The following is a 27,457-nucleotide window of genomic DNA, read 5'->3' on the forward strand; positions in this document are numbered from 1 at the left end:
TCCACAGTAGAGAGATGTGACATTTGCATGCATGCGTGTGTTTATATATTTTCCTCAATATATAAACACCCTGGTGCCTAAAAGTTTTCAGACATAATTTTTATTCTCACAGTAGATACGTCATCTCATTGTCACAGTAGATCTGTCAGCTCAGTATCAGACCTAACAATGATGAGTGAGTATGCTAAAAGGAAGAAAAAGTTTACTGCACATTCTACACATATTAAAACAAATGTACCAAACTGCTCAGAACTAGTGATACTAATACATGTGTGTACCTTCTAGCAATGCTTATATGAAGTACCAAAACTTGAACTAAGCAGAAAATGGCTCTGCCTGATGAACATCAGAGCAGAAGAGGGGTTCCACCTGACTCTTCTCCACCAGCTGCAGGAGGACAACAATCTGTCACTGTTAGAACAATAAGTGGGTGCGATCAGAAGGTTTATCTGTCTACAACTCCAAAAAAAGTCATAACTGCGCCCAAATACACATGCAGGAGGGCATGGGTCTTCTGAATTTCCCAATCAATACTTCTGAATAATAGTAAACTTTTCATCTGGCCTAAAACCCTTCTTCCTCTACCTAATACATACACCAAGCAACTTTCATGTCTCAGCAGATACATTCTTCAGTGCCATAAAAGCTGATCTTTTAAACACAGTTGTGCTGAAGTGACATTTAAAAAGTTAGCTTAATGGTCCACTTTTAAACAATGGTTATTCAAAATCAAAAGCATTATTAAAGCTGTTAGGACAGAAATAACTTTGGCCTCAGATTTTTGCTAGTTTCATAATTTACTTCCCTTAGTGATGTTCAAGTATTACAGGTTGTTAGGACTACAAAAGCACAGAGGACACCTGATTAATAACAGGAAAAACAATTTCAACTTTCCTTCCTTAAAACGAGCATTGGGCCATCCCAGAACAGTACCAAACGTTTACTGAAAGCTGTGTCCCAGGTATGGGTTAGGCTCTTTCCCGTGCCTTGGGAGCTCCAGTCTCCTAACTCTCATGAGGGAACCACCTGGGCATTGCTTGAGTGGCCTACATCCTAACAGTAGTGGGAGGAGATAATGAAAAATGGAAAGCAACCAAATCCTATACTCCTTGGAAAATGCCTTTACGTCAGCACACAGGAATCTCTCCATTTCTATCCTGTTAGGTCACCTGTTGAATCCTAATAGTTCCTCTGAGCTACAATCTCAAGAGAGGAAAGTCACTGGGCTGTGATACAAGAAACACAAGGATGGGAATATTTTAAACCATGTCAAAACTGCTTCCTTAGAATCCATCCAACTTTGTAAGCCCGAAGCGTCTACATCAGTGTCTAAGTCACTTACAATTGTTCAGTGTATTGAAAAGCAAGTGTAAGCAAGGCCTTGGTATCAGACACAATCTAAGTATTTCATGTTTACATCCCAAGGAGACATTAATCCATCTACTGCCTCTTTTAAATTAAGAAACTCATGAGGTCTAGCAGAGAGCAAGGCCAAGGGACTAAAATAGTCAACATACTGTGTACACATCCACCAACAAATTTTCATTAAAAAAAAAATCTGTTTGATACAAACCTACTATATATAGTTCATGAATTTACTAAATGAAAGAAAAGTATCACTTGAGTCTACCTTGTAAAGTTTTGAAAAATATCTACTTGAGCATTTGCATTAGCAGTATTAACCTGAGAATCGGGGGAAGAAGGTGCAAACATAGTATTTGCCTTTGGCACAAGGACAAGTAATTGGTGCAGTCGGGGCTCCAAAAATACGATTCTTAAGCAGTAACACAATGCTTGGTCTGCCTCTGCTACACTGTGATTCACATATTGCTTCCCTATTTGTCCACAAATTTATATCTGATTTCAAACATCAAAGAAAAAAACAATAAACATGAATATATAGTTTAGTCACATATACTTTGCTTCTTTCCAAGTTTAGAACTGTGAAAACAGGCAAACAGCTCATTCCATCTGGGGCACTATAATTAAGAGATTCTAATAAGATTACTCATAAAATAGACTTTAATTGGGTTCAAAGAAAGTTCGTTTAAGGTATAGCAATCAAGAAGAGTGCCAGTTAATTAGTTTCCACCCCTTTTTGTAAATAGCTTTAACAGTTCTAGAAACTTCTAAATGTTGACAGGGAAGAACAGTTAATCATAACTTAAAATAGCTGGAGACACAGGAAGCACAGATACCGGATTCACATTAATTCATATAGTAATTTCTATCTTATTAGACAATTTCTATAAAATCTCAAGTTTCTAATTAGGATTTGGGGTGTAAAAAAAAAGGCAATTTGGTAGCTGCGTTCTCTGGTCACCGGAGACGGGCGCGCCAGGCCGCGGGAGTGGGCGGCTCGCTCCTCGCCCGCGGAGCCCTGGAGCCGCCCGAGCGTCCGCCGGGTCAGCGCAGAGGTACTTGCGGCAGGACGCGGGGTCCGGCCCGTAAGGCTTCGTGGGTTCCGCCGGCCCGCGCGCTGCAGGACTCGCGCCCGAACCGAGCCGGGGAGCTGCTGCTCGGGACTCGGGGACGTCCCGGGAAGGTGGTACTCAGTACAGTCCACTACTCGATGCAACACGATTTCATGTTGTACACGGCTCAAAAACTCGGGGTTTCGGTACATGTGTTTGTCCTGGAGCACAGTGTCCCTGCAACCCTGTCCTCACTCCCCACGACGGCGACACTGGGAGCAAGAAGCCGTTCGGGAACCAGAGTGTCCTGAAGTTCCCGGTCTCCCTCCTGGACCCCGTGCGCGCCCCGTGTCCCCCGGGCTTGTCGGGGACGCCCGCGGGGTGCTCCGTCCTAATGGCACTTGTCTTGGAAAATGCGACCGTCCGAGGCGCCACAGTCCGTCTCTCTCCTCCGCGACGACGCCGGGGACGGCGCGGGGACCGCAGCTCGGCGCTTCTCCCGAGAACCGGGGTCTACACCGCGTGCGGGGGAGAGACCGAGAGCTCCGCGAGCGCAGCCGGTGCTCGGGCCCACGCGCTCCGTCTTCACGGCCAGACCGTGCCAGGAGCCCGCAGCGCGCACACCCAGGGACGCGCCGCTCGGAGAGGAGGGACCGTCCAGACCCGCTCCGGGGCGACACAGCTGCAGAGGTGGCCCGCGCCGTCCGTGCATGCGGGGGGCCCCGGCTCCGCGCGCAGCCTCCTCTCGCCATTTGGTTCATTGGAAATGGCCTGTTCCGACGGGCTGGGGACGAGTGACACACGGACAGACGCGATTTCTCGCGGACCCACACAACCACCCACGCTCTGGCGACGGGCGTGCGGGCCCGCGCGCGTCCGGCCGCTACTGCTTGGAGGGGAACGGCGCGGCCCCGAACGGGTCCAGCTCGGCCGGCGCGGCCCGCAGCACCAGCTCGGTGAAGGGCACCGCGCCGAAGTCGTCGGTCCGCAGCGCCTCGGGGCTGTGCAGCGCGCCGGGCCGCGAGCTCGCCCTGGGCCGCCCGGGCAGGACGGGGCCGTGGTCGGCGCGCGGGTCGCTCAGGCCCGGGTGCGGCGGGTGGTGCGGGGCGAGCCAGGGCAGCTCGGGCGGACGGAAGGGCTTGGCGCCGAAGGGGTCCAGCAGGCTGTCCTCGGGCTGCAGGCCGCCGCCCCGGTCCCTGCCGTCGGGCATGGCCACGCTGATGTTCTCCTTGGAGTCCGAGATGGTCAGGAACTCGTTGCTGCTCTGGGAGTCGCGGCGGCCCGCCCTGCGGGGCCGGCGCGCGCGCTCGGGGGTACGGAAGGCGGGCTTGGCGGGCTTCCTGGCGGCGGTGGCCGCGCCGTGGTGCCGCTTGCCATTGGCCCTGGCCGCGTCCGGCTTGGGGCGCCGCTGGCGGGACGACAGCTTCTGCAGGCCGCGCGGCTTGGCCCGGGGCGGCGGGGCCCCCGCGAGCTCCTCGAACGGCACGAGCCCGAACGGGTCCTCGCGGCTGCCGCTGCTGCCCGCGGGCGCGGGGACAGGCTGGAAGGGCGTCTGGCCGAACGCGTCCACGCTCCGCGGGCGGCCCGGGCCGTCCTCGTCGCCCCCCCCGGCGGGCCGAACGGCGCCTTCGTGAACACGTCGGGCTCCTCGGGCTCGGGGCGCGCCTCCCCGCGCGGGCCCTGGCGCGGCTGCCGGGCGCGCACCGCGAGGAAGGGGACGGCGCCGAACACGTCCACCTCCGGCCTCGCGGCGTCCGCGGCCCCGTCCGAGGGCGACTGGCCGCGGCCGCCCCGCACCTCGGCGCGCTCGTCGTCGGAGTCGGAGCTGCGCTTGTCGTCGTCGTCGTCCTCCGAGTCCATGAGCAGAGGACGGTGACCCAGGTTCTCCGGCTCCGTGTCGTCGTCGTGGAAATCCCCCTGCTCCCCCTGGAGGACCTCTTCGTCCTCCTGCTCGTCCTCCTCGCTGCTCTTCGGAGACGGCGGGTCCGACTCAAAGTCGCTGTCGGACTCCTCGGTCCGCCGCCGCACCGGACCCCGCAGCGGACCCCGCAGCGAGGGGCTCTGCGCGCTCTTCTTCCCGGCCCGCTGGTCCTTACCCACCGGACTTGCTCGTCTGTTCCTGATCGGGTCCGCGGAGCCGTCTGCGCCCCCCACGGATGAACGCTCCGTTTTCTTCTCCGGGGAACCTGCAGGGTCAAAGAACAGTTACTACGGCATTCCAGCACACCTCGGGACCCAGCTGCTCCAAACCGAAGGCGAGGGCACCAGGCAGGACAAGTCCCTCCTTCCCGCTCACCTACAGGAAACGACAGTTACCTCTTCCCTCGTTGGGCCCAGGTCCTCTAGTGCAGACGCATTTACTTGCCTCCGTACCCTACCCACCACCTACCCACCACCGGCCCTCCTTGATGGCTGGCTTTGACTGATGGTACCCAGAAGGGGCCTCGGACTATAGCACAGGCAGATTTTCTTCTCCCACCTTCGAGGTAAGATTATTCAGCAAATCGCCCCTCCTCAGAATCCCACATTTACCAAACCCCTTTCTGCTTATATTTCAAGGCCGTTACAAAGTTTTCCCAGAGAGATTAACAAGCAGGAAGAGCTTGTCTGCTCAGTCATGTTTCACTGTAATTTTTTAAATCAGCCTCTGGTCATCTTAAGACTTAGGCTAACATGAGTGCAACCCCATAATCTGATCAAAGACAAGGACCAGGTACTGAACTGAGACCGTACCAAGGACACCTACCTTCTCTACAGGCCACATCTTACTTTAACTATCATATCTTCACTACTAAACATTCCACTAAAAGCATGCTACCTTTAAAAAAAAAAAAAAAACTTACCTACCAATATGTTCACTGTACGATGCATAATAAAACTGCATCAAATATAGTGCCTTACGATTTCACTGTATGGCATATAATAAAGACTGCATTAGTGACATGAAGATATCCTGCCACCCCAAGACACTGATGTATTGAATTGATTTTCCAGATGTAGGGATCAGTTTTAACTGATCCAACCACAGGTCACTTTCCTGTTACTAACATGGTCCCTGTGGCATAGGACACTCTGAGTTCTTACCTTCTCGTTAGGAGTCAGTACTACTGTCCTCCTGCCTCCCTGCGTATCCCTTGCGACTCACACACACACAGACTTCTCTTTCACCAACATCTCCCAAGGCATGGATGTTCCCCTGGGTTCAGTCCTTGCCTCTCTCCTTCTGTATGTCCTCCTGTGGTCTTCAATACTTGCATGCTAACCATCACGACTGGCTCGCTCTGCTACTGACCAGGAATACTTCTCTTACTTATCCAATACTTATGAATATGTATCCTCCTATTACTCCAAACTCAGCAATTTCAAGAGAGCGTCTTTCCTCTTAAAATGTGCTCCTCACCAGTTCCTACTAAATCAGTAGACAACACGTCTAACTAGTTCTGCAAATCAACAGAAGTCTGGAAATCACCTTCCTTCCTCACCAAAGAGTGTTTTTAAACTCTTGAATCTATTCCCTCCGGTATGGCATCCCTCAAACTGCTCCTCTATCCTGCCACCAGAATGACGTTTCTGAAACACTAATTATGTGGCTCCAGCCTAAACCCATTCAGTGGCTCTCTAAAGCCCTAACCCTTAGCCCAGGGCACCCTTCTATAGATCCTGTGCTCCCACATCTTTAGCCTCAGACCCTGATGTCTTCCACGAGTATGTAGCTCTACCTGAGTTCTCCTGCTACCCAACCTCTACGTTTGCTATCCGAGACTGAGGAACCCAACAGAGCTGGGTTTCAAGCGGCCCGCTGCTGTTTGACCGTCTTCCTACCGGCGTCCCGCCGCCCCTTGCAGGAATGTCCTTCCAGCACTTCCAGCTGACTGGCCTCGGGGACCGGCTGTGTTTCAAGACCCAGCCGATGCCAGGGCCCTGCAAAGACACCCCTAGAAAAATGCCCATATTGGGGGCTCGTGATGAACTCAGAACCAGCCTCAATGGCACTGTATTACGATTACTGTCTGCTTGCTTGTTTTCCCTCCTCGATTACGGGCTCCCAGACACGGTCCTATTTGTCATCCACCTCACTTAGCACGAATCGGGACTTGTCAAATGAACAGTAGTGACTACTCTGCGCTCAGAAGCACGGGCGCACCCAATACACTCGGAACACAAGAAAGTAAGTCACATTCAAAAATGAACTCTTCACATTTGTAGACTTTTTTCAGCTAAGGATTCAGTCACTGCATTTTTTTAGGTTTAATTAAAAAAAAAATGTTGGTTACACTGAGAATGTTGGTTACCCCAGTCTCTGCCTTCCGGGGTGTACCGTCGAGGGCGGGAGCCAGCGCAAGCACAGAGACAGGAGTGCAAGCTCGCTCCGCAGTAACGGGGCAGGGGCGCAGGTCATGGGGGGGGGGCAGGGGTCCAGACGCCTACTCTGCAAAGTCAGCAAAGGCTTCCCTGAGAGAGGACGGTTGACACTGAGCAGTGACAAGGAGCCAGCCATGCAAAGGACGGGCAGCAAGCTGCTCCGAGGAGCAGCCAGGGCGTGCGTGACGGCGACTGCAAGAAAGCAATGGGCTCGTTCGAGGACAACAGGCAGCGCACGGCCGCGGTGGAAGGGGCAGGTCACGGACGACGCCACGGAGGATGCCATGGAAGATGCCACGGAAGACGGGGCAGGAAACAGAGGGGAAACCCCCGGCCTGTGAAGGTGCCTTTCCGGCACGAGGAGGAGTCTGGAATTCGTCCTAAATTCAGTACGGAACGGAAAGCTGTTAAAATGGGTGTCCTGCTCAGACCGGGATTCAACTGAGCGCTGTATGGGAAACGAGGCCGGAGAGAAGCGAGCAGCTCAGGGAAGAGGAAACGGTAGAAATTCAAGCCAGAGATGCCGGTGGCCTGCACGGTGGCGGCAGGCCAAGCGGACGCGAAGGACGAGAGCCTGAGGGAGGGACCTTGGGGGGGACGGTGGCGCCGTCATGCAGAAGAGAGTAAGAGGGAAAGCGGAGATCATCAAGAACTTGGCTTTGGACACGGGCTTGAGTTGCCGTGAGGCTTTTAGGTGCAAACAGGTGCAGGAGACCAGAGATGCGGGCGTCCCCCCAGGGCGAGGGCGCGCAGAGCTCCGAGTCTGGAGGACTTGACTGAGGAAGTGCGGGGCCGCAGCACGAGCCGCCGGCAGCAGAAGAGCCCGCAGAGCCCACCGCAAAGTCCGGGGAGCAGCACCGCAACCGGCGGGCACAGGGCCCGGGCGGCCGAGAGGGGGGTGCCCGGGGCAGCAGGGAGCATGGAGCCCGGGAGGCAAAGCCGAGAGCGGACAGTGGCACCGGCTCTGGTCAGCCCGTGCAGCTGGTTGGCAGCCGTGACGTGAGGACCAGGGCTGAGGAGGGGAAAGGAGACAGCGAGAACTACCGTCAGCTTCTACTTCAATGTCATCTTCATCCATTATTCATCCACCAGTTCCGTGAAACAAGCCAAGAGCTAAATGCTGTCTCTTTACAAATTTATGACAGGCTTATCTGAAATCCTAACAGATTAAAACCCAATCAGATGCTGATTCTCGAGTTCGACTTCTCCTCCATACCGCTTACTTGTACTCACTAAAAACAGAGATTACTTTTAGATTAGCTATAAAATTTTTGTGAATTTTTATCCAAAAGAAAAAAAAAAAGGGTAACGGCAAAGACTAAGAATCATCCCTCACTGTGGGCAGTTCCTCTAGGATAGAGTTTAACTTACTACTTCAAGCTCCTTACCCACCCAGAGCGCCACCGTGTGTACCCATCACGCCTGCTCATGGACACCTCCGGGAACATTCCAGAATGTTTTCCAACCTGTATCCACAGAACATGTTTCTTCTTACAAGAACCAAACAGCTCTATGGTCTCAGGTACCTGAGTTTATAAAATGCTGCCTTTAATATGCCTCTACCTGGAAAATGCTCACTAAAGGTGCTGCCAAGTCCTATACAAAAAAAATCTGCTTCATCTTGTGAAACCCAGGACTTCCCAAATTTGCTTCACTATAAACACTTTTATGTACAAGTAGCACCTATTAACTTTATAAACGATTTTGCAAAATACACTCTGAAAAAATACTACTACTACAACTTTTTTCTTTTTGGAAGATTGTATTTATTTGAGAGAGGAAGAGCACAGAGGGAGAATGAAAGGGAGAAGCAGACTTCCTGCTCAGCAGAGAGCCCAAGGGTGGGGGGTCTCGATCCAGGACCCTGAGATCATGACTTGAGCCAGAGGCAGATGCCCAACCGACTGAACCACCGAGGCAGCCCTGTTTCTACAATTTCTTAGGGAAATTCCGTTTCTAGAGCATAGAGATCTTCTAGAAAATTTAACATAGGACACAGTCCTTCAGTTGACTTTCTCTTTGTTATTCTAGTTGAATCCCAGTCTTCTAAATTAACTGTTTCCTTTACCCAGCTGGCCACTAGTGCTCTTCCAAGACACATACGTCATTTCCTACTCATTCTGTCCGCACTGTCAGTTTCTTGAAGTTGTTTTAATATAGGCATAGATTTATGTTAAGTGCTATACAGTTTTTTTGTTTTTGTTGTTTGTTTTTGTTTTTTAAGAGAGTGAGGGAGCACTGGCGGGGTGGGAGAGGTGGGAAGGGGATAAAGAGAAAGAATCTTAAGCAGCTGCGCGCTCGGCCCTGCTTGGGGCTCAGTCCCACGCTCGACCACAGCAGGGCTCGGTCTCACGTCACGGATCACGACTGAGCTGAAATCGAGTCAGGTGCTTAACGCACTGAGCCACGCAGGCACCCCCAGTTCCATCTTTTAAATTTTCAGCGTAAATAAAAATTTGTGGGGTTTTTCATGCGCCACTTTTAATGCATGTTCACAGGTATCAATACACTTATTAACTGACAGGAACATGATAAAGCATTGTATGTGTAACATTTTAAGATTTAACATTTACCTCTAGGTTGTTTCTAGTTTTTCAGCATTTTAACTAGAACCATGATCATATACTTTTTCCTTGAGGGGAAAAAGGAATAAGAAAACTCTCCTTTTTTAATATAAATTTCACTTTATGGATTTACTGTTATTCCCTCATTCTACATATTCATTATACATAATTAATACAGAGCTAATGAACTTTAATCCAGTAACAATCTCTGACAAGAACGTAGCTAATACTCTGTACCCTCAAGCATAATATGAGGAAATATACAAATTATCATGCTATGAAGGAATAATATAATTCCAGGTTCTACTCATCAGATTGTTACAAAGAAAGGACTTAGAAGATGGCCCAGCAATCACTCCAGAGTACACGACCAGCACCTCCTCCAGAACAAGGCCGAACTCAATGACTTCATCCCCCAAATTCCACCCTTCCAGGGTCTTGTCTGGACCCAGTGGTCAACAGTGAGTAAAAGTGCAGGGGGAAGGGGGATGCAATTCCTTCTTTCTTTCTTTTTTAAAGATTTTATTAATTTGAGAGACAGTGAGCACACAAGCTGGTGGAAAGGCAGGAGAGGAAGAAGCAGACTCTCCACTGAGCAGGGAGCCCAACGTGGAGCTCGATCCCAGGACCCCAGGATCAGGACCTGAGCCGAAGGCAGACACTTCACCGACTGAACCCCCAGGCACCCCAGAGATGAGTGCAGCTTGGTGCGGCTAATCCAAGAGGCGTTCAGGTCCACCTTAGAAACGGCCAGAAAATGAGTGCCTGGGTCGGCCAGTCAGAAGAACATGTGACTTGGTATCAGGGTGGTGAGTTCAAGCCTGACACTGGGTGTAGAGATTACATAAAACATATATATATTTCTTTAATGGCCAGGAAAAAGTAGGCACACAAATGTATACCCACATACAAGGGTGCATACTGGATCCTAGAAACTGTCTCTGATTTTTAAACAGCTGTAGTTGGGGGCACAGGAGAAGAAACTGAAAAGACCGCTTTCAGAAACCCAAGAACAGACGCACACAATGATCTATTCCATCTTTGCGGTTTCAGATTACAACCCTGGAAAAAGTATGGGCAACGGGGGAAATTTTCTTTGGTTATAGAAAAATGGGTTTTCTTTCTTTTATTGTCTCCCCTTTATAAAACTGAGACAAGCAAGGATATTAATCCAAATTCCTTTCTTCTCCCACATTTTCACAAGAGAATCAGGAGCAGCTGCGAACTTTAACTTTTCAGACAGCATACTAAAAGCAACTTAAATGTTAAGCACCATTATAACAATGTAATTATGTAATTGTAATTACAATTTTAATTGTAATTTACATTATTACATTACAACAGTGTAAATGCATGCGGTCCTCCCTCTCCAGTACCTCCTGCTGAGGGAAAGTTCAATTCCAGGCTGTTTGTTACAGCAATCCTAGAGAAGGCTCTACTTTCTCAGTAAAAGTGATCTACTGAAGCATCCTGTCTTCATTGTGAAACTATAGTAGAACTGAGAAAGAAATGGGAAATTTACAAAATTTGAGGTTATTTCATATTTCTAAGGCTTTTAGTCCTATTCCATAGGCACGGAAGACTGTCAAATTAAGTACTACGGTTATAAAGTTGGTTATCCACTGTACAATGTATAGTACTTTAAAATGTGGCTTCACAGTTAAATGCCATCAACTCTTACATTCTATTTCTTTGCCTAAACACAGTCCTGTAATTGGGAAAAAAAGGAAAAGAAAAGAATTCAGATATTCCGGGCGCCTGGGTGGCTCAGTGCGTTTAGCCGCTGCCTTCGACTCAGGTCATGATCTCAGGGTCCTGGGATGGAGGCCCGCATCGGGCTCTCTGCTCAGCAGGGAGCCTGCTTCCTCCTCTCTCTCTCTGCCTGCCTCTCTGCCTACTTGTAATCTCTCTCTGTCAAATAAATAAATAAAATCTTTTTAAAAAAAAAAAAAAAAAGAATTCAGATATTCCTACTGTTTGCTCCTGGGGCCAGACTGCTTCTTCTAGTTATTAGAGTAAATATTACACATGTGATTTACTATGAAATTTAAATCAGGATTATTTCACTATTTAATTTCCCCAAAGTACAGCCTAAATATGTTTCCTTATAATTCAATATATCTTAAATCCTAATAATCCCTATATTTACTGAGAACTGTATTATTAACATAAAAAATGACCGTTTTTCAAGTGGGTGGAAGGGAAGCGATATTTAGAATAAGCACTAGAAAGATATATTTAAAGAATAAAAAAATGTCTAGAATGTGCCCAGAAAGATACCTCAGTTATCTTTCTCTATGAATCAGTACACTGTACATTCTCATATACTGACTAACTTTTATTCTTGGCTCTGAGTAGGGCATTCTTCTTTCCTTTCCTTAAACTAAATACATTAGAAGACCTGGATGGCTTCTGTTAGGATATTATTTCTGCTCTGTGCCTTGGAACCACAGACTACAAAATTTCAGCTTTTTGAGTAATGCTTATCTTTTGAGGCTGGTCTGATTTCTGCAAATAGCCAAAATCCAATCAGAACAAAATCCTGAAAATAAAGGGAGTGACTAAGACTATGTAGATTTGGATAAATTATTCAATAAAGGGTTATGAAAGTTTTAAATTGTCTTGTGCAGCATGTAAATGGTCCCTCAGGAAAATTCCAAGTAATGTGTTGGGGGGAGAAGTTACAACAGGGACACCTGGGTGGCTCAGTCGGTTAGGTGTGTGCCTTCGGCTCAGGTCATGATCTCAGGGTCCTGGGGCTGGGACGGAGCCCATGTCAGGCTCCCTGCTCAGCGGGAAGCCTGCTTCTCCCACTGCCTCTGCCCCCTCCCCTGGCTTGTGTGCTCTCTTTTTCTCAAATAAATAAAATCCTTAAAAAAAAAAAAAGTTACAACAATGTGAAATCACTAAAATGTCAAGAGAACTAGTATACTTAAACACATAGATCCTGCTGATTAAAGGTATTTCACTGGCTTAATATAAGTCATATACAGAACGGCAAGGTAATAGGTCAGAACTAGCTAGAGCAATGGTTCGGTTTTTCAGTACGGCAAGTATAGCGCTTTTACTGCATATCTAAATGCCACATTAGCCATCTGATAACTGTTTATATAAAAACACATAGCAGCCTTCCCTTCCTTTATCTGCAGAAGACACTGAATGGAAGTGCCCTGTGATGGCCTGGATTCGTGCACTGCCTCGCGGGTCACTTCCCTCATCTGTAGAGTAGGGAGGGCAACAGTATTCGCCTCTGAAAGCTGTAGCAAGGACTGAAGCGAGAACATATGTGAGGGGCTTCCCACACTGCTGGCGGGGACTCAGGGAGGGGCTGAGTCAGGACTGCGGGCGTAGCGCGCCATCGTTTCATGATTATTTATGGAGTGCCCGCCATATGCTGCAGTGACACTGAGAAACGGATCACAGAGGACAGGCACGAACACTGTTAAGCACACGAACGCAGTGCCAAGGGCCTTTCAGACATGGTCTCTTAACTCCCCACCATGAGGCTCGCACAACAACGTTAGGGTGAAAATGCTTTCAAAGGACTGTTACGATCTTTCCACCTTTCTTAGCTACATCTTCAAAAATGCCCCCCTTGCTCTACGTCAGATCACGGTCCTGCCCTCCTGCCACTTCGAAGATCCGCACGGTTACTCTCCAGCTCTCTGCCTGGCTTTCCCTTTTCTCTCCGTTTCTTTCTGCCGGTGACCTTGATCCTATTTCATAGCTGCAACTATATTTGAAAGCAAAAAACTAGAAGGGATTTTTAGAGACGGAGTCTTTTTATGCATGAGGCATATGAAGCTAGGAAGAAGCTGACTAACATCCAAGCTTAAGGCCATACACCCCAACGTCAGAGAGACTTCAGCGGACACTAGTGTAAAACTCTCACCTGTAAATCCTACAATTAAACTACCAGTAGAGTATCTTCACCAGCAAATACTCAACACAGCTCATTGTCAACCCGACAAAATGCAACCATAGACCTGTTCTAAACTTCTTTCGATTTCCTTTACAAAGCTGTGTCTGGGGGGGGGGAAGCCCCATATTGTTTCCACTTCAGCAGACGGTGTTTTGCTGAACTGTACAATACGTATCCTGGGCTGAGTGTTTTATAGTCTGTAGGCCTGAGGTCTAGAACTACTATAAGGCTTCATCACCAAATGAACCAATACTCAACTTTACAAAATCCACAGAAGATAAACACCCAAAAAAGCATCCATTTCCTCATCTATAAAATAAAGGCAATAACGGAACTTACCTGATAGAGCTGAACATTAAATAATATTCACTTTACTTAGTAAAATCTCATTAAATACTAGGGTATGTGTATGTGTACAAAGAGAGATTATATTGGGTTACTGAAGTAATGAACTTACTTCTCAAGGTCCTGTATGGCACACAAAGGTGAACAGAGCATTTCCCGGCTTCAGAAAGCTGACCGTCCGTCCACTTTAGCAGCAGGGAAACGCGCCTGCTCCTCCTGATCCCCGCGATCCGGGAAGGGACTAACCCGGTAGAAACAACTGGGAGGGTCTGAGGAACAAGCCTAACTCACCAAATGAATTTACGGACATGAATCTGCCAAATAATATCAGAACATAATTCCATCCATTTCATGCCTGAGTTTTTATAAAAGGAAATTTCTAGATGTTAAAATTCCAAAAATACCATAGTCTTGCCCAGCCCCAGAGAGGATTCCAAACTCAAAAGTTAAATTTCTAAGGTCAGTTTTCATATATTTATTACAGTATTCTTTCATACTCTTTGGGGAGAAGAGTGAAATCCTAGTTAATGCCACATTATTTTAAATGAATATTGCAAATAATGTATTCTTCAGTCACATAAATTAACCTTCATAAACTATATCAGAAAATTCAAAATATTTAGAAAATGTCAAAAAATGTGGGGGGGAGGTGGCATAGTTTGCATCATACTCTCCTAATCAGGCTTCCATCTTTTAGACGATAGCTCTTTCAGTTATAAAACAGGTGGTACATTTTTAATCATATAAGAAGCTTCCAGCTTCAAGGAAATTTTATTTTGATGTTCTTTTCTTTGCTATCAGATTATAGAGGATGAATGGCTGGAAAGTGCTCTTGTAATTACATGCCTTCTGTTGTCTCATCATTTAGGGTACAAGGGAGGGGCTGTGGGAGTTGAAAGCCCACTCTGAACCGACAGCATCCTGCCTGCCATCACTTCCCAGCAACGCACCATGCCGGGACTGAGCATCAGTGCATTAGGAGGCTTTATCCAAATCTGGACTGTTTCTCCAAAGACAGGCCAAGTGACAAGGCCTGAGTATAAAAAGAGAATCATGCTAGCTGTGAACAGTATTTTCCAGCCAAATTAAAAATGCTACAAAACTGACATTTTTATTATGCAGACTTTTATTTAAAAAAGGCCACTCAACATCTTTGTTTTGCTACTATTTACAGAAGAGAGTTTAGAAGCAGACAGAGCTGGATTCCTACTTATAAACTTAAACTATCTGACCTTAACCAAGTCTCTGCACTTTCTGAGCCTCAGTTTTGACTGTATGTATAAAACAGAACTTAATAAATGGTAACCATTATCACCGACACCCTGGAAGAGCAAAATTCTTGATCTTCAAGAATTACTAGAATCTAAAAATATAAGCAATACATTCATCACTTATAAAATGACACAGCATTTGAACGGACGATCCTGCAACAGTCTACGTCCCAACAAATATCTGCTATACACAATGTGACCTTTCCTAACCTTAACACTCAATTTAGCCTCGTGTTGGGTAATGAGGACCATGAAGTGGACCTGGGATTTGGAAGAGGAAGTACCAAACCCAATTAAAAATGAAATGCAATATATGAAATCTAAAACTTCAGTAACTTAATACAGCCTGTCAACAAAATTCTTCAAATATTCTATGTGTCAGAAGTTGTGTTTATTAAAATCAAGCAGTTCGCACTTCAATTCCCGTGTTGGTATACAAACTAACTGTAAAATGATGCCTGCGGGAGAAGGGAGAGTGTATGGGTTTGATGGGGGAATAGATCCCATGCTTTTAATAAAGTTTTATGTGTGTACTGGTAGTTAATGCTTATATAAGAATAGGAATAGCACTATCCAAATAGTTCTTGGTAGTGAAAACCTTCAAAAACAGACTGTACATGTTATTTCAAGGTACCAGTAGTTAAGAGGATCCTAGCTTATTATTACTGGAATTTTGTAGTACTACTAGCTAGACAGCAGCTACAACTTATTTAACAAAAAGATTTTTAAAATTTAGTAAAGAGTAAACATATTATGTACTCACACTACCAACAACAGTCACGATAGCAACACTGAGAATGTTGTGCTTTGTGTAACTCTCCTCTTTGATTCTTTCAATAATCTCATCAAGTAGCTAATATTATCTCCAGTTTAAGATAAAGAAACCCTCCAAGAAACTTAGGCAACATCTTTTATCACAGGGCTAATCTGGGATACAACCAAGATTTATACCCAGGACTTCATAATTCCAAAGTTGTTTTGGAATTACAGTATTAGAATTCTGATATACCACTCTACTAACAGTTTAGTAACCTGACATAAAAGGTAAATATAATTCCATGATAATTAAAATATCATTTTGGGAAATATGATATTACCCTTACACACAGCACCAAACATATTCTTGATATAATTATTTGATTTCTGCATAAATGGATATGTACAAAATTTAATTTGGCCCATAAAGAAATGTTAAAACAAGAACAGGAAAAGCTAGGTTTGAACAATTTAAGACACGATCTATCAAAATGTTATCTCCACCTAAGTTTCCGAAAAGCCTGAAAACGCGGTAGCAGAATCTAACGCACCAAACGAATCAGAAAGAAGCGTCTGTGTGAACAAATCAAGGTGGTCAGCCGACTGTACCAGCTCAGAAGTACTCGCAGCTGTTACAGAAATGGGAGGAAAAGGTATTCTGGAAGAGATATGGGACCTAGGGTAGGGACACAGAGAATATTCCCACTAATTGAAGCCTTTTTTTTTTTTTTTTTAAGCTGCAATGCAATGAAGCAATACCTCAAAAATTCACAGGGAAAATTACATCCAGTGTAGAATTATTTATGCAAATTATCAATCAAGTGTCAGTTAGGAAAAAAGATATTTTTAGGCAGAAAAGCTTAAAACTTTTCCTCCCACACACAGTTTCTCAAGAAACTAGTAGAGGGCTGCTTTGCTAACAAACCAAGGGAAGAAAGGAGATCCCTCCCACCCCAGGAGGGAGGAGGTGTAGAGGAAGAGTAAGATAGCAGAGTAAGTCTGATGTATTAAATACCAGAAGTGAAAAATCATCTCTACAGAATCTGAACAGGGATGAGGGCATGGAGGCAGCAGGCAGATAAGTGAATTTTTTCATTATAAACTTGTTAAATCTAACTTTTTAAAGTACATAAGTATTTTGATTAATAAAATTAAGTTCAAAAACTAATTTTGTAAACTTCTGATAAACTGAAGAAAAATGAAGCAAAAATTAATCCATCATAACTTCAAAGTTAAGATTAAAAGTTCTCACAGAAATTTTATCTTTCAAAATAAAAAGAGCACAATTCCTAACAAAACCAGTGTAAGGAACACTAGATTTAGGACAATGGAACTTCCTCTTAAACGTACTTTCCCAATGGAGTTAAAACTTGCTGAATTCTTATAGCATTCTGCTTCATGACTAAATTTACTTTATTCTCAAGTAGCATTCTCCATCTGGTTGACCTAAAATAGTTATATTCAGTAATTGTCAACCCTCAGATTGAAGTAAGATGGTTTATCACATACACCTATCATTCTGCATTCTGTGTACACACACACACGCGCGCGCACGCACACACACACACACGCACACACCCACACCCACGCGCACACCCACACGCACACACGCGCGCACTCTCTCTCTTTCTCTCTCTGTCTTATGCATCTCCAGACACTCCCAATATTAGATGGAGTGTATTTTCACTGAGCAGAATTCATTTTTCTTTTTCCAGTTTCTTCCTAAATCTTACAGAAGAAGACAATATTTGTTCCAGTAGATTCGATTATTTTATTATGAGGAAAACGAATGACCCCAAATAGTTTATTGTAACTGAAAAATTATACATAGTGTATCGAAGCTTGATAATAGTTCAGTCAGTGGAAATCTGTTATTTTTAGTTTCAACTTATTACGTACTTTAGATCTGGTGAATACAAATTAACAGTGCTCATTAGCCAAGTGACTACCCTTCCTTCTCTTTCTAGATGAACATCTCACCTGTGACCATTCCATCCTTTATTCCATTCTGTGAACTCAATTCTTCATAACCAAACCATTCCAATGCTCATGGTTACACTAAATCTAACAAGGTTCTTTTGGAGGGGTACTTTTAGGGTAAAGATCATTTCTTTGAGTGCCCAGGTGGCTCAGAGGGTTAAGCCTCTGCCTTCAGCTCAGGTCATAGTCTCAGGGTCCTGGGATCGAGCCCCACATCGGGCCCTCTGCTCAGCGGGGAGCCTGCTTCCCCTTCTCTCTCTCTGCCTGCCTCTCTGCCTACTTGTGATCTCTCTGTGTCTAATAAATAAGTGAAATCTTTTAAAAAAAAAAAGATCATTTTTTAAGGTCACTTTCTTAACACTTACGAGTATGAATTTTTAGGAATAGTCAGAATTTTATCATACACCCAAAAACTGTTATTAGATACTTACTGGGTTGACAACTGAACAGGATTCAAAGACAGACAATGCACGTTTTCCACCCTTGGTAAGTTTAAAATATAACGGAGAAATTAAATGCCTACAGTGAAAAGAAAAACTAACAGTGACAGCAATCAAGCTAAAATCTGTGAGCCTATTTCTAACTATAAAAATCTTAGGCCAACCCCAAAACAAAGGTACCTAAGGAAAGGGCCAATCATTGAGGCTTACTCTAGGCCCTGATTCCAGTCTTCATTTCTCCAGGGTTCTTTCAGAAACTTCTAAAGAACAGGAAAGTTGCAGAGATACGTGCAAACCTGAAAAGGATTATACAACCCCTTCAAGGGCCTAAAAAAGAGCCAGCAGTAAAGAAACCATTTTCAACCACAAACAGATCAATACCTACATTCTTTTTTTTTTTTTTTTTTAAGATTTTATTTATTTATTTGACAGATCACAGGTAGACAGAGAGGCGGGCAGAGAGAGAGATGGGGAAGTAGGCTCCCCACTGAGCAGACAGCCCGATGTGGAGTTCGATCCCAAGACGCTGGGATCACGATCTGAGCCGAAGGCAGAGGCTTAGCCCACTGAGCCACCCAGGCGCCCCCAATACTTACATTCTTGAGAGCTTCTAATGACCATTTTGAGATATTATATTTCATTTGAAAAAAGAAATAGCATTAGCATTGGGGGTGTGAGGGAGTACATGTGTACAGATTAAGTAGAAACAGTAAACTGCCTTCCCTACTCAACTAATGTTGTCATGCCATTCATTAGAAACAATTTGAAAGAAGCAAGCAGAAAATAACAACAAAATGGACTGTTTTCAATAAATGGCAAAGAGTAAAACATAGAACATGAAAATATGTAGACACTCCATTTATTTTTGTGCATATCCTGAATAACCAAATCTAAATACTGAAAAGCTATTAACACTGCCTCGATGTAGTCATCAGAAATCCTGAACACCTATATCTTATTAAACTTCTATTTATAAGTTTTTCTTTTGTTTATAAGGTGTGTCATTTTTTGTTTTCTCACTTGGGTGCATTTTTAAATGACAGTAATGATTTTATTACATAAACATAATGTGCCTGAGTGAGAAATATTAGGAAAAGAATGCTAGAACCATCTGTCGACTCATTATTTCTTCTAATATATCTCCTTTTTCTATGATCAAACTCATTTTTTTCCATTAGAAACACATACACACATTTACAACAAAGCAGGACCCTATTCCAGCCGAGTATCTTTGACGGTGCCAGCTGGGGGATTACTTAGAAAATACTACTATAGATATTTTTTAATGGTAATAACAATATTTAAATTCTAAATTGAAATCAAAGCAAAAAAAAAAGAAATTGAAGTGAGGATATATGAAGAGCAACATGATACAAAATCACGAATACTTTTCAAATACAACTACAAAAGAGAATGTATAAACTAGGAAAATACAGGATTTTTAAGCAAAAGCTGAGCATAAAAAGATCTTTAAATGTATTTTAAATATAGAAAAAGAGATATTCATGCATGGATTTGTTTCACTGATACCCAACAATAGAGAGAAAGAGAGAGTTACGGCTCTACTGTGTATATCAGCATTTTTCTATGTTGCCAAAAGACACACCTGAATCACCCCGTGGGAAGGAAGACTGTGCGGAAGACTGCGGCAGCAAAGGTAAAAATAAGTATCGTTTTCTGCACCTAACACCTAATCCTTACTTTGGCCTTATATTAATAAGGGTTTTTTTTATTGTTATTTTTATTATTGTTGTTTCCGCGTGTATTTTTAATGATGACAATGTTGCATATGTAACTTGCCTGAGTGAGAAATGAAAGGAAGAGAACCAAAAGGATCTTCCGGAGGACGGTTATGTGGAGCGGAAAGTGGGTCTACATTCTTATCTGGGGGTGCTCTCTCCTCGAGCCTGTCTGCGAAAATAAGATGAAACAAAGAAATAAAATAAAAACGGTCTTCAAATTAAAAAAAAAAAGTGGTAACAGTATAAATAAAATTAAACAAAGCAACAGCCTTTTTGAAAACTATCAGTCAGAGCTCATCTGTACTAGGATGAGGGGTAGCCCTGAGTTAACAGATACTTGCTGCTACAAAGGCAAGCTTCACATCATCTCAGCGCCAGATTTCACAAATACCATTAACCCAATAAGTAACTTAGTCTGCTTTATCTAAATCCCCAGTTTTCTTCAACTTGTAACACACTGGACCCTAAACTTAAACGCAGCTTACTAAACAGAGGCATTATTTGGAAGATTTTCTCCCAAAAATACTCAGGGAAAAAAGATTGCAAATGGTCATTTGTTCATAAAATGGGCAAATCTTATTTCTCAACAGCAATAAAAATTAACTATTACACTGATGTTCATTTCGCATATTAAATCATTCACATACACATACACACAGAGACTATGAAAAGCCTAATGACAGAGTTTATACTTCATCCCGCGGATATCTGAGACCCAGCGTGTGCCAGGCACTGTTCTAAGCAATGGGCCGGTGACATGGAACACAACAGAGAGTCCTGCCTTCTTGGAGTTTATATGCTGGCGTGGAGAAACCAAGAGAAAGCAGTGAGCACAATGAGACGTATATATGGAATGTTACAAATCAAGCTACAGAGAAAACTGCAGTCCCGGGGAAAGGGAGTAAGGGAGTGGGCACCAGTCATAGTAATAAACAGAGATTCCGACTGGGACCAGGTGAGAAAAGATGTCAAGGAAGCAGCAAAGGGAGAGCCCAGCGGACCAGGGAAGCACTGGGGCAAAGGCTCGAACTCCAGCAGAAGCCGTCCTGCCGCGTGCGGACAGCAGCCGCGGTACGGATTAGCTTTCTTTGCTCTGACACCGCGTATCACAGGCACTCGATCGGCGGGAACTCCCCGATCTCCGTGAGCTGTCTCCCTAGCCTCTGATTCTTAGCAGTCCAACATACACTATTAGCTGTTTTCACATTCTGCTGTTTTCAGGAATTTTAAGCACTCCCAGGACTACACCCTTCATGTTTAAGAAACTCTATGGGCCAATTACGCTGGTTTCGTTTGAGTTTTAAGACATCGCAGGGAAGGCAGAGAAAATCCAAATATAATTAGAATTCCCTTAAAATGACTTGTAACTTCAGAATGAAGCAAAAAGCCCCAAGTGAAAGCAGCAATCCCTTAGGACAGTGCTTCCAAACTGAAGGTGCGTTCCAGTGAACCGTGCATTTGTTAAAATGCAGACGCTGACTGGACAGCTCTGGAAGGTTCTGAGCTTCGCTTCAAACGCTTCCAGGTGATGTGATACTGCTCGGTCAGGGACACACTCTTGAGAAGGCGAGGCCCTGGTGACTATAATATCCCCAAGACACTGTGATGGACAATTCTTTAAACACCTTTATGACAACGGACATACTTATCAGCTTTTATGGCTAAAACTAATATCCACATGAAATGTAATATCCACATGAAACTTTGGGTTATCTGAAATTTTACTTAAAGTTTCATCGGTAATATAATAAATGATAAACATTTTGAGAAGGCAACATATCTGACGACTGATTTATGCACAAACAGAAGCTCCAAGACTTAAGAGCTGCTTTTCAAATCCAACAGTGTAATGGATAACAATGAAAATTCTGATGTGGACAGAAAGTGAGGACAAAGGAAAGACGAAGTAGGAAAGGACAAATGGAAGAGACTATCTCAGAGTGATAGCCACAGCACATCAATATCCAAGATCCCTCGTTCTTGAAAATCAAGAGAGTATGTGTGGGTACTCAGGTCTAAATTAGGACCAAACTTCCTTTCTAAACCGTCTGCAGTATAATTGCTAGGATTCCTGTATAAAACTCAGTTACCTGGGCACTACACCACAAACCTAATGCATCAGATTTATGAGCAGGGCTTTGGAAATCTACACTTTAACATACTCCCCAGATTTAGAAAAAAACAGCACTGTACCAACGGTTCCCAGCATATAAAAATGCAGTTACCACTAAGGCTCTTTGAATCCTCATGCATTGGTAGATTATCGCTAACAAGTTATGGTTTCAGTTCACATAAATGTAGAACAGCACCGTGTGGTTAGAGTAAGAATACAAACATTACCATGTGGGGATAAACTAACATTTTTTATATAGTGAGTCCCATAATTTTAAAATATGGAGACACTGTTCTATGCAAAGTTCATTCCCCCAATTATTTCAAAATGGGAATCAGAATAAACTCGCTATAAAATGAATCACATTCTCACTGTTTCACAAAACAGAGGATCAATTTATCCAAGGCAGACTTTTGTTAAATCATCTAGATTTCTAGAGTTCACAGGATAATCTGGGTCCCAGGGCACAAAATACAAAATAAATACATATATCAATTTTTTTTAATTATTAATTACCTATAATTAAAAACTAATGAAATGGTATAAGAGCTACTTTTCAAATACAGTCACTCTTAAAATGAATTTAAGTTCCATTTTCAAATCACTGCTTTACTTTAGAGCAAAACCAGAGCCTGATTTGTCCAATATTAAGAGACTTACCTCCCGCCTTCCCAAAAGAACTGTGTTGGTGAATAAAGACAATATCTTTTCAGGATTTTTCATTGATACAGATGGCAAAAAATAAAGGATTTAAAAATCCTAGAGTCAAATTATATTCCACAATATCATCAGAAAATTAAAATATTCTAATAGGGGCGCCTGGGTGGCTCAGTGGGTTAGGCCGCTGCCTTCGGCTCAGGTCATGATCTCAGGGTCCTGGGATCGAGTCCCGCATCGGGCTCTCTGCTCAGCAGGGAGCCTGCTTCTCTCTCTCTCTCTCTCTCTCTCTGCCTGCCTCTCCATCTACTTGTGATTTCTCTCCGTCAAATAAATAAATAAAATCTTTAAAAAAATAAAATAAAATAAAATATTCTAATAAGTTAATTCCGTAGCTTATTTGGATAATGGCTTGAGTAGCCAAAAAGGCTAATGAATAAATTTTATAAGTATAGTCTTCATCTGATACTTCTGAAACTATTCTATTTGAAAAGTTCTGTTATTCTGCACTAAAGGAACAGCAATACACCTGAATTAGCTGTGAGAGTTAATGCTTTACAACAAAGTAATACAGATATTTACATCTATTTCTTTCTGTGGCTTCATAGAAAAAGCAACACATTCAGTAGAATTTGCAAAGCAGCCACAGTCTTTAGGTTCTTCTATTCTTCCTTTCAGTTATTGTGATGCAGTTTGAAAAAGAAACAATCATCATTAAGAAAAAATAATATTCCATGAAGTATTACTTTTAATTAGCATGTAGAGCTACACAACTATTTGAACAAAGGCAAGTTAAAAAGTTTCCCAAAGCAAACACCTGTAATCTAGTGTTTAATATATTAAATTTTATCACAGTGAGATATCTAAAGTTTACATACTAATCAGGAAGTTTTGATATGAAAGACAAAGAAAAATACAAGTTTTTAAACTTTAAAAATGTCATTGAGATCAACTTACATTGATTTAATATTTTGACTTTAAGTAGAACAGATGAAAAATTCTGAACCATAAATAATATTCAATTACACTGAAAGCAAAAGCAAGAATCTGGTTTATTTTATATGTTAAACCCCTTTGCTAACTGGTCTCTGAATGGAATCAACAACTGTTTTCTTAAAGATCACTGAAAAACCATTTTTTGTTAACAATTACTAATATTTTAGAATTCTGGTATGTCAAGATATATTATGATTTTAAGTCACCTTTTGGATAATACAAACATGTAAAATATTTCCTAGACACAATATCCTTTTTCATTTTATTAAATAATGTTTCCCGTCTTAAAAATAAAAACTCAAATGGCAATGTACTCTTCTGAACAATCATTACATGCGCGACGCCTGTATTTTTAAGGACCATACATACAGGTATTGTTTCTCACTGGAGAGCATTTCAGAAACCTAATGTAAATTATTTCAGAAAAGACTCCGGAAAATTGTTGACAAAATCTGTGCTGAGATAAAAGGTAAATTTGCTATTCCAAATGCATCAATAATTATCTTATTCAAAAAAAGTTTTGAAGGACAAAAGAACAACCAGTAATGACCAAAGTTCATTTCCATTACACCGTCAGTCTTCCACCGAGACTCTTACGGTTCCGAAAGACCTTTTTTCATGCCGCAGGTAATTTAGCCCCCATCAAGGGGATCGAATATCAGATGCCTTACTGCTTGTGAATGGAAGAACTGTTTTAAAGATGACTGAACATAGGACAGTTAAGTTACACTTTGGGAAGAAACCTTTCTAAACTACACTCTATATATTAACGATTTCTTTATAAACTTTCATAAAGACATTTCACCTTTTATGAGCACCATTATTACGACTATCAGTTATGAAGGAGAAGGCAGATAATTTCCATCGTCTTTCTTGCTGTCATATGTCACTTCTGCTGTTGATGTCATCCACCCACAAAGCCCCTTCTAATCTGGTTTTCTAATTGCCAGCTGAGAAACCTGATAGTTTAGATACAATTTTTAAATGCCGGTTAAAGGGCAATAACCTTGAGTTGGAGCCTAAAGATTTACACAGAAGACGAGGAACAGGGAAGTGACATTTATGGAGTACCACATTCCTTCAAGACATTATTTCCTTTAATTTTCCTGATCATCTTATGAGATAGGCATCACTATACCCAGCTCGTAAGTGAGGAAGTGAGACAGTTAAGAGACCTATTGAGATTACAACCTAGGTAAATGGCATTGCCAAGGTTGAGAATTCTGGTGCTAGATGTCAATTTAAGCACATCAGCCTTTTGACAGGGAAATGATTTCAATAGCTCGTCTAGACACTTGCCCAAATAGCTGAGTTGCTCCAAGTCTGACCTTCAGAGAAGTTCCTCTCCTGAACTTTCATCTGGAAATTAATATCTTTCCATAATTAGCATGCAATGAAATCTAAATTCTTTGGCACATACATGTGTGAGAGATACACACAAAAATGACACGTTATCTGACCTTGAAGTCTGAAAGCAAATAGCTGGTTAAGAGTTTCACAGGCTAAACCCAATTTTTATGAAGTTATGTATACATGAATATTTTATATGCCATTCTTCCCTATGCGAATTAAATAAAACTTGCTTACCGTTACAAATTCTATGGAGCTTAGAATGACATATTTTTATTTATAAGGTACAAAATAAAATGAATATTTTACCCATTCCATAACTGATGGGAAGAAGAAAAAAAGAGAGAAAAGAAAAAGGACGAGTTTTACCCAAATAGTAGAAAACTGCTTTAGCAAACCCTCAGTTACTATCCTGGAACACATTAAAATGAATACTTTAATTTTGCCTTTTGCTTTCAAAATAACCCTACAAATTATATTGATTTGGTTATAACCCATATATCACCCTGCCATCCCCCCAAAAGAAAGAGATACTTTATTTCCTTTTTTAGAACTTAGCTTTTCAGGCTACTCAACATAAGGTATACTAAAAATGCCTAACAAAAAAGTCGTGGTTTAAAAAAAACTTTCTTTAATAAAATGATGTAAGTTTGGTTTTACCAAAGTTGACAAACCTTTATTAAAGGTTCAAAACTCATGTTTATATATGCATTAATCATCAACTTAAGTTTTCATAGTCATATAACCAATATGTAAAATACAAATTTAAATCTCAAACAACTATTCTTACATGAATTAGGGCATTTATAAATTTTACATAAAATATATATCACTTGGGAATAAAGCAACTCATCTAATAATTGTTCTCATAAAGCCAGCTGCCTACAAGAGAAGAGAAGCTCAGAACTATGATGACAGCCCTTTAGGACCTTCTTCTCACATGCGACACAGGAAAACACACTTGGAGACGCAAGCACATGCACACCCGCACGCGCACACGCGTACAAGGCTCTGAAACCTGAAAATTATCTAGACTCCAGAAGTGAGTTTTTACAACCTCCTCAAAACATTCTACACTTCCCTTTTCCGAGAAAGAGCTTTTCTAAAATGCGTGCGGTAAGGCTTGACATATATTGTAGGTAGTTTAAGAAAAGGCAAAGATTCCAAGTAAAAACATTGAGATATCTGACTCAAAGTGGAAAATAATTTATTTAACTTTTGCCATATCAGGACAACAAAGCAGCCCTTTTATGTCAGCACTCATTAAAAGGGCATTACAGAACATTAACATAATGTAGTAGCCCATGTTTTCTTTCAGGCACTTTCAAAGGGCACCTCAGACCCACAGTGTGTTCTACTGCATGTGCAAGAAAAGAGAGCTGCAAAATGATTAGTAAGCAAGATTCGGATATCTCCCTTTTCATTTAAGTATCAATTTTCCATGTTTTAGAGATATTCTGAATTTAACATTCAAAGATATGCAGTATTTAAGTGCTAGGAATCAGCATGTTACTAGCAATCCTGGGTTTAATCAAGCAATTGATTTCAAAAGGACACAACATAGTTCGACACTATAAGTTAAAGACGGCCTGATTTTTGCCCTCAAATGCGCAAAAAGAATTTTCTATTTACCACCTCAAAACAGTCTTTGGCCTTGCTGAATAATTATAGAGCTGTGATTTTACTGTGAAGCAAAATAAGCCTTCAAGTGTCCCTTACTTGATCTCAGAAGGTCAAATTCTCTATCCAACAGTTCCTCTTCCGTTAACTTGGAGAAATTATCGTCTCCGAAAGGGTTCCACCCCGACATGTCAGGTGGGTTACTGACGTTCCTCTGACTTGGAAGATGTGCAACTGCCTCTTTATCAGCGACTGACCTGTAGTAATAATTAAGAAAGGAAAAGAAGAGAGAAAACATTAGAATTCAAAATTCTCAAGTGCCCTAGTTCATTCTTCCTAACTAACCTGGAAAATCAGAAGCTTTTATGATGACAAAGATGGCAGATCTGGGCACAGATGGGACAACCCCCCTGGGATTTGAACTGCCTTGATGTGTACCCTTGGGCAAGCTCCTTAAGTTCTCTGTCTCAGCTTCCTCATCTGTACAACAGGAGGCACTCAATCTCTCTCATAGGGTTACGGAGAAGATTACTTAATACATAAAAAGCCAAGAGAATGGTGTCTAGAAAAAGAAACCAGCACTTAGTATTATGATGATCCTAGGGAGTAGCCCTAAAGTGATACTCGGGTGCCATGTCAAACAGGATCCGTCTGAAATCACCACGGAATAAAACGGTCCCACGTCCCGGCTCTGCTGAGACACCGTGACAACTCTCTGTTTACAGAGGCGTTCTCTACATAGTTACCAAGGAGTGCTTCATGAATTAGCTAAAACTAGATGAGGGTTATTTTCTACATCATAAATAATTCATTGTATCTTAAGTATCCACATAGTCTGGAGGCCCGAACCTCTTGTTTTATGAAAGTTATCTACTAGGCCTCTTGGCTCTTGAGAGAAGGTGAGAGTCTAATGATTTCTTAAGAA

At 42.8% G+C, this 27,457-nt stretch overlaps 1 protein-coding gene across 1 annotated transcript in view; it reads right to left on the minus strand.

Annotated features, from left to right (window-relative positions):
- Window positions 1–3,242: 3,242 nt before the first annotated feature.
- BMP2K (BMP2 inducible kinase) overlaps window positions 3,243–27,457 on the minus strand; it is a 121,476-nt gene continuing 97,261 nt past the window's right edge. The window contains 4 exon segments of the mRNA XM_044225690.1: window positions 3,243–4,004; window positions 4,007–4,600; window positions 19,855–19,965; window positions 26,632–26,789. Of these exon segments, the coding sequence (XP_044081625.1) occupies window positions 3,298–4,004; window positions 4,007–4,600; window positions 19,855–19,965; window positions 26,632–26,789 (1,570 nt within the window). The 3' untranslated portion in view covers window positions 3,243–3,297.

The sequence above is a fragment of the Neovison vison genome, chromosome 11 (assembly GCF_020171115.1).
Source record: "Neovison vison isolate M4711 chromosome 11, ASM_NN_V1, whole genome shotgun sequence".
In the NCBI taxonomy this organism is placed as follows: Eukaryota; Metazoa; Chordata; class Mammalia; order Carnivora; family Mustelidae; genus Neogale; species Neogale vison.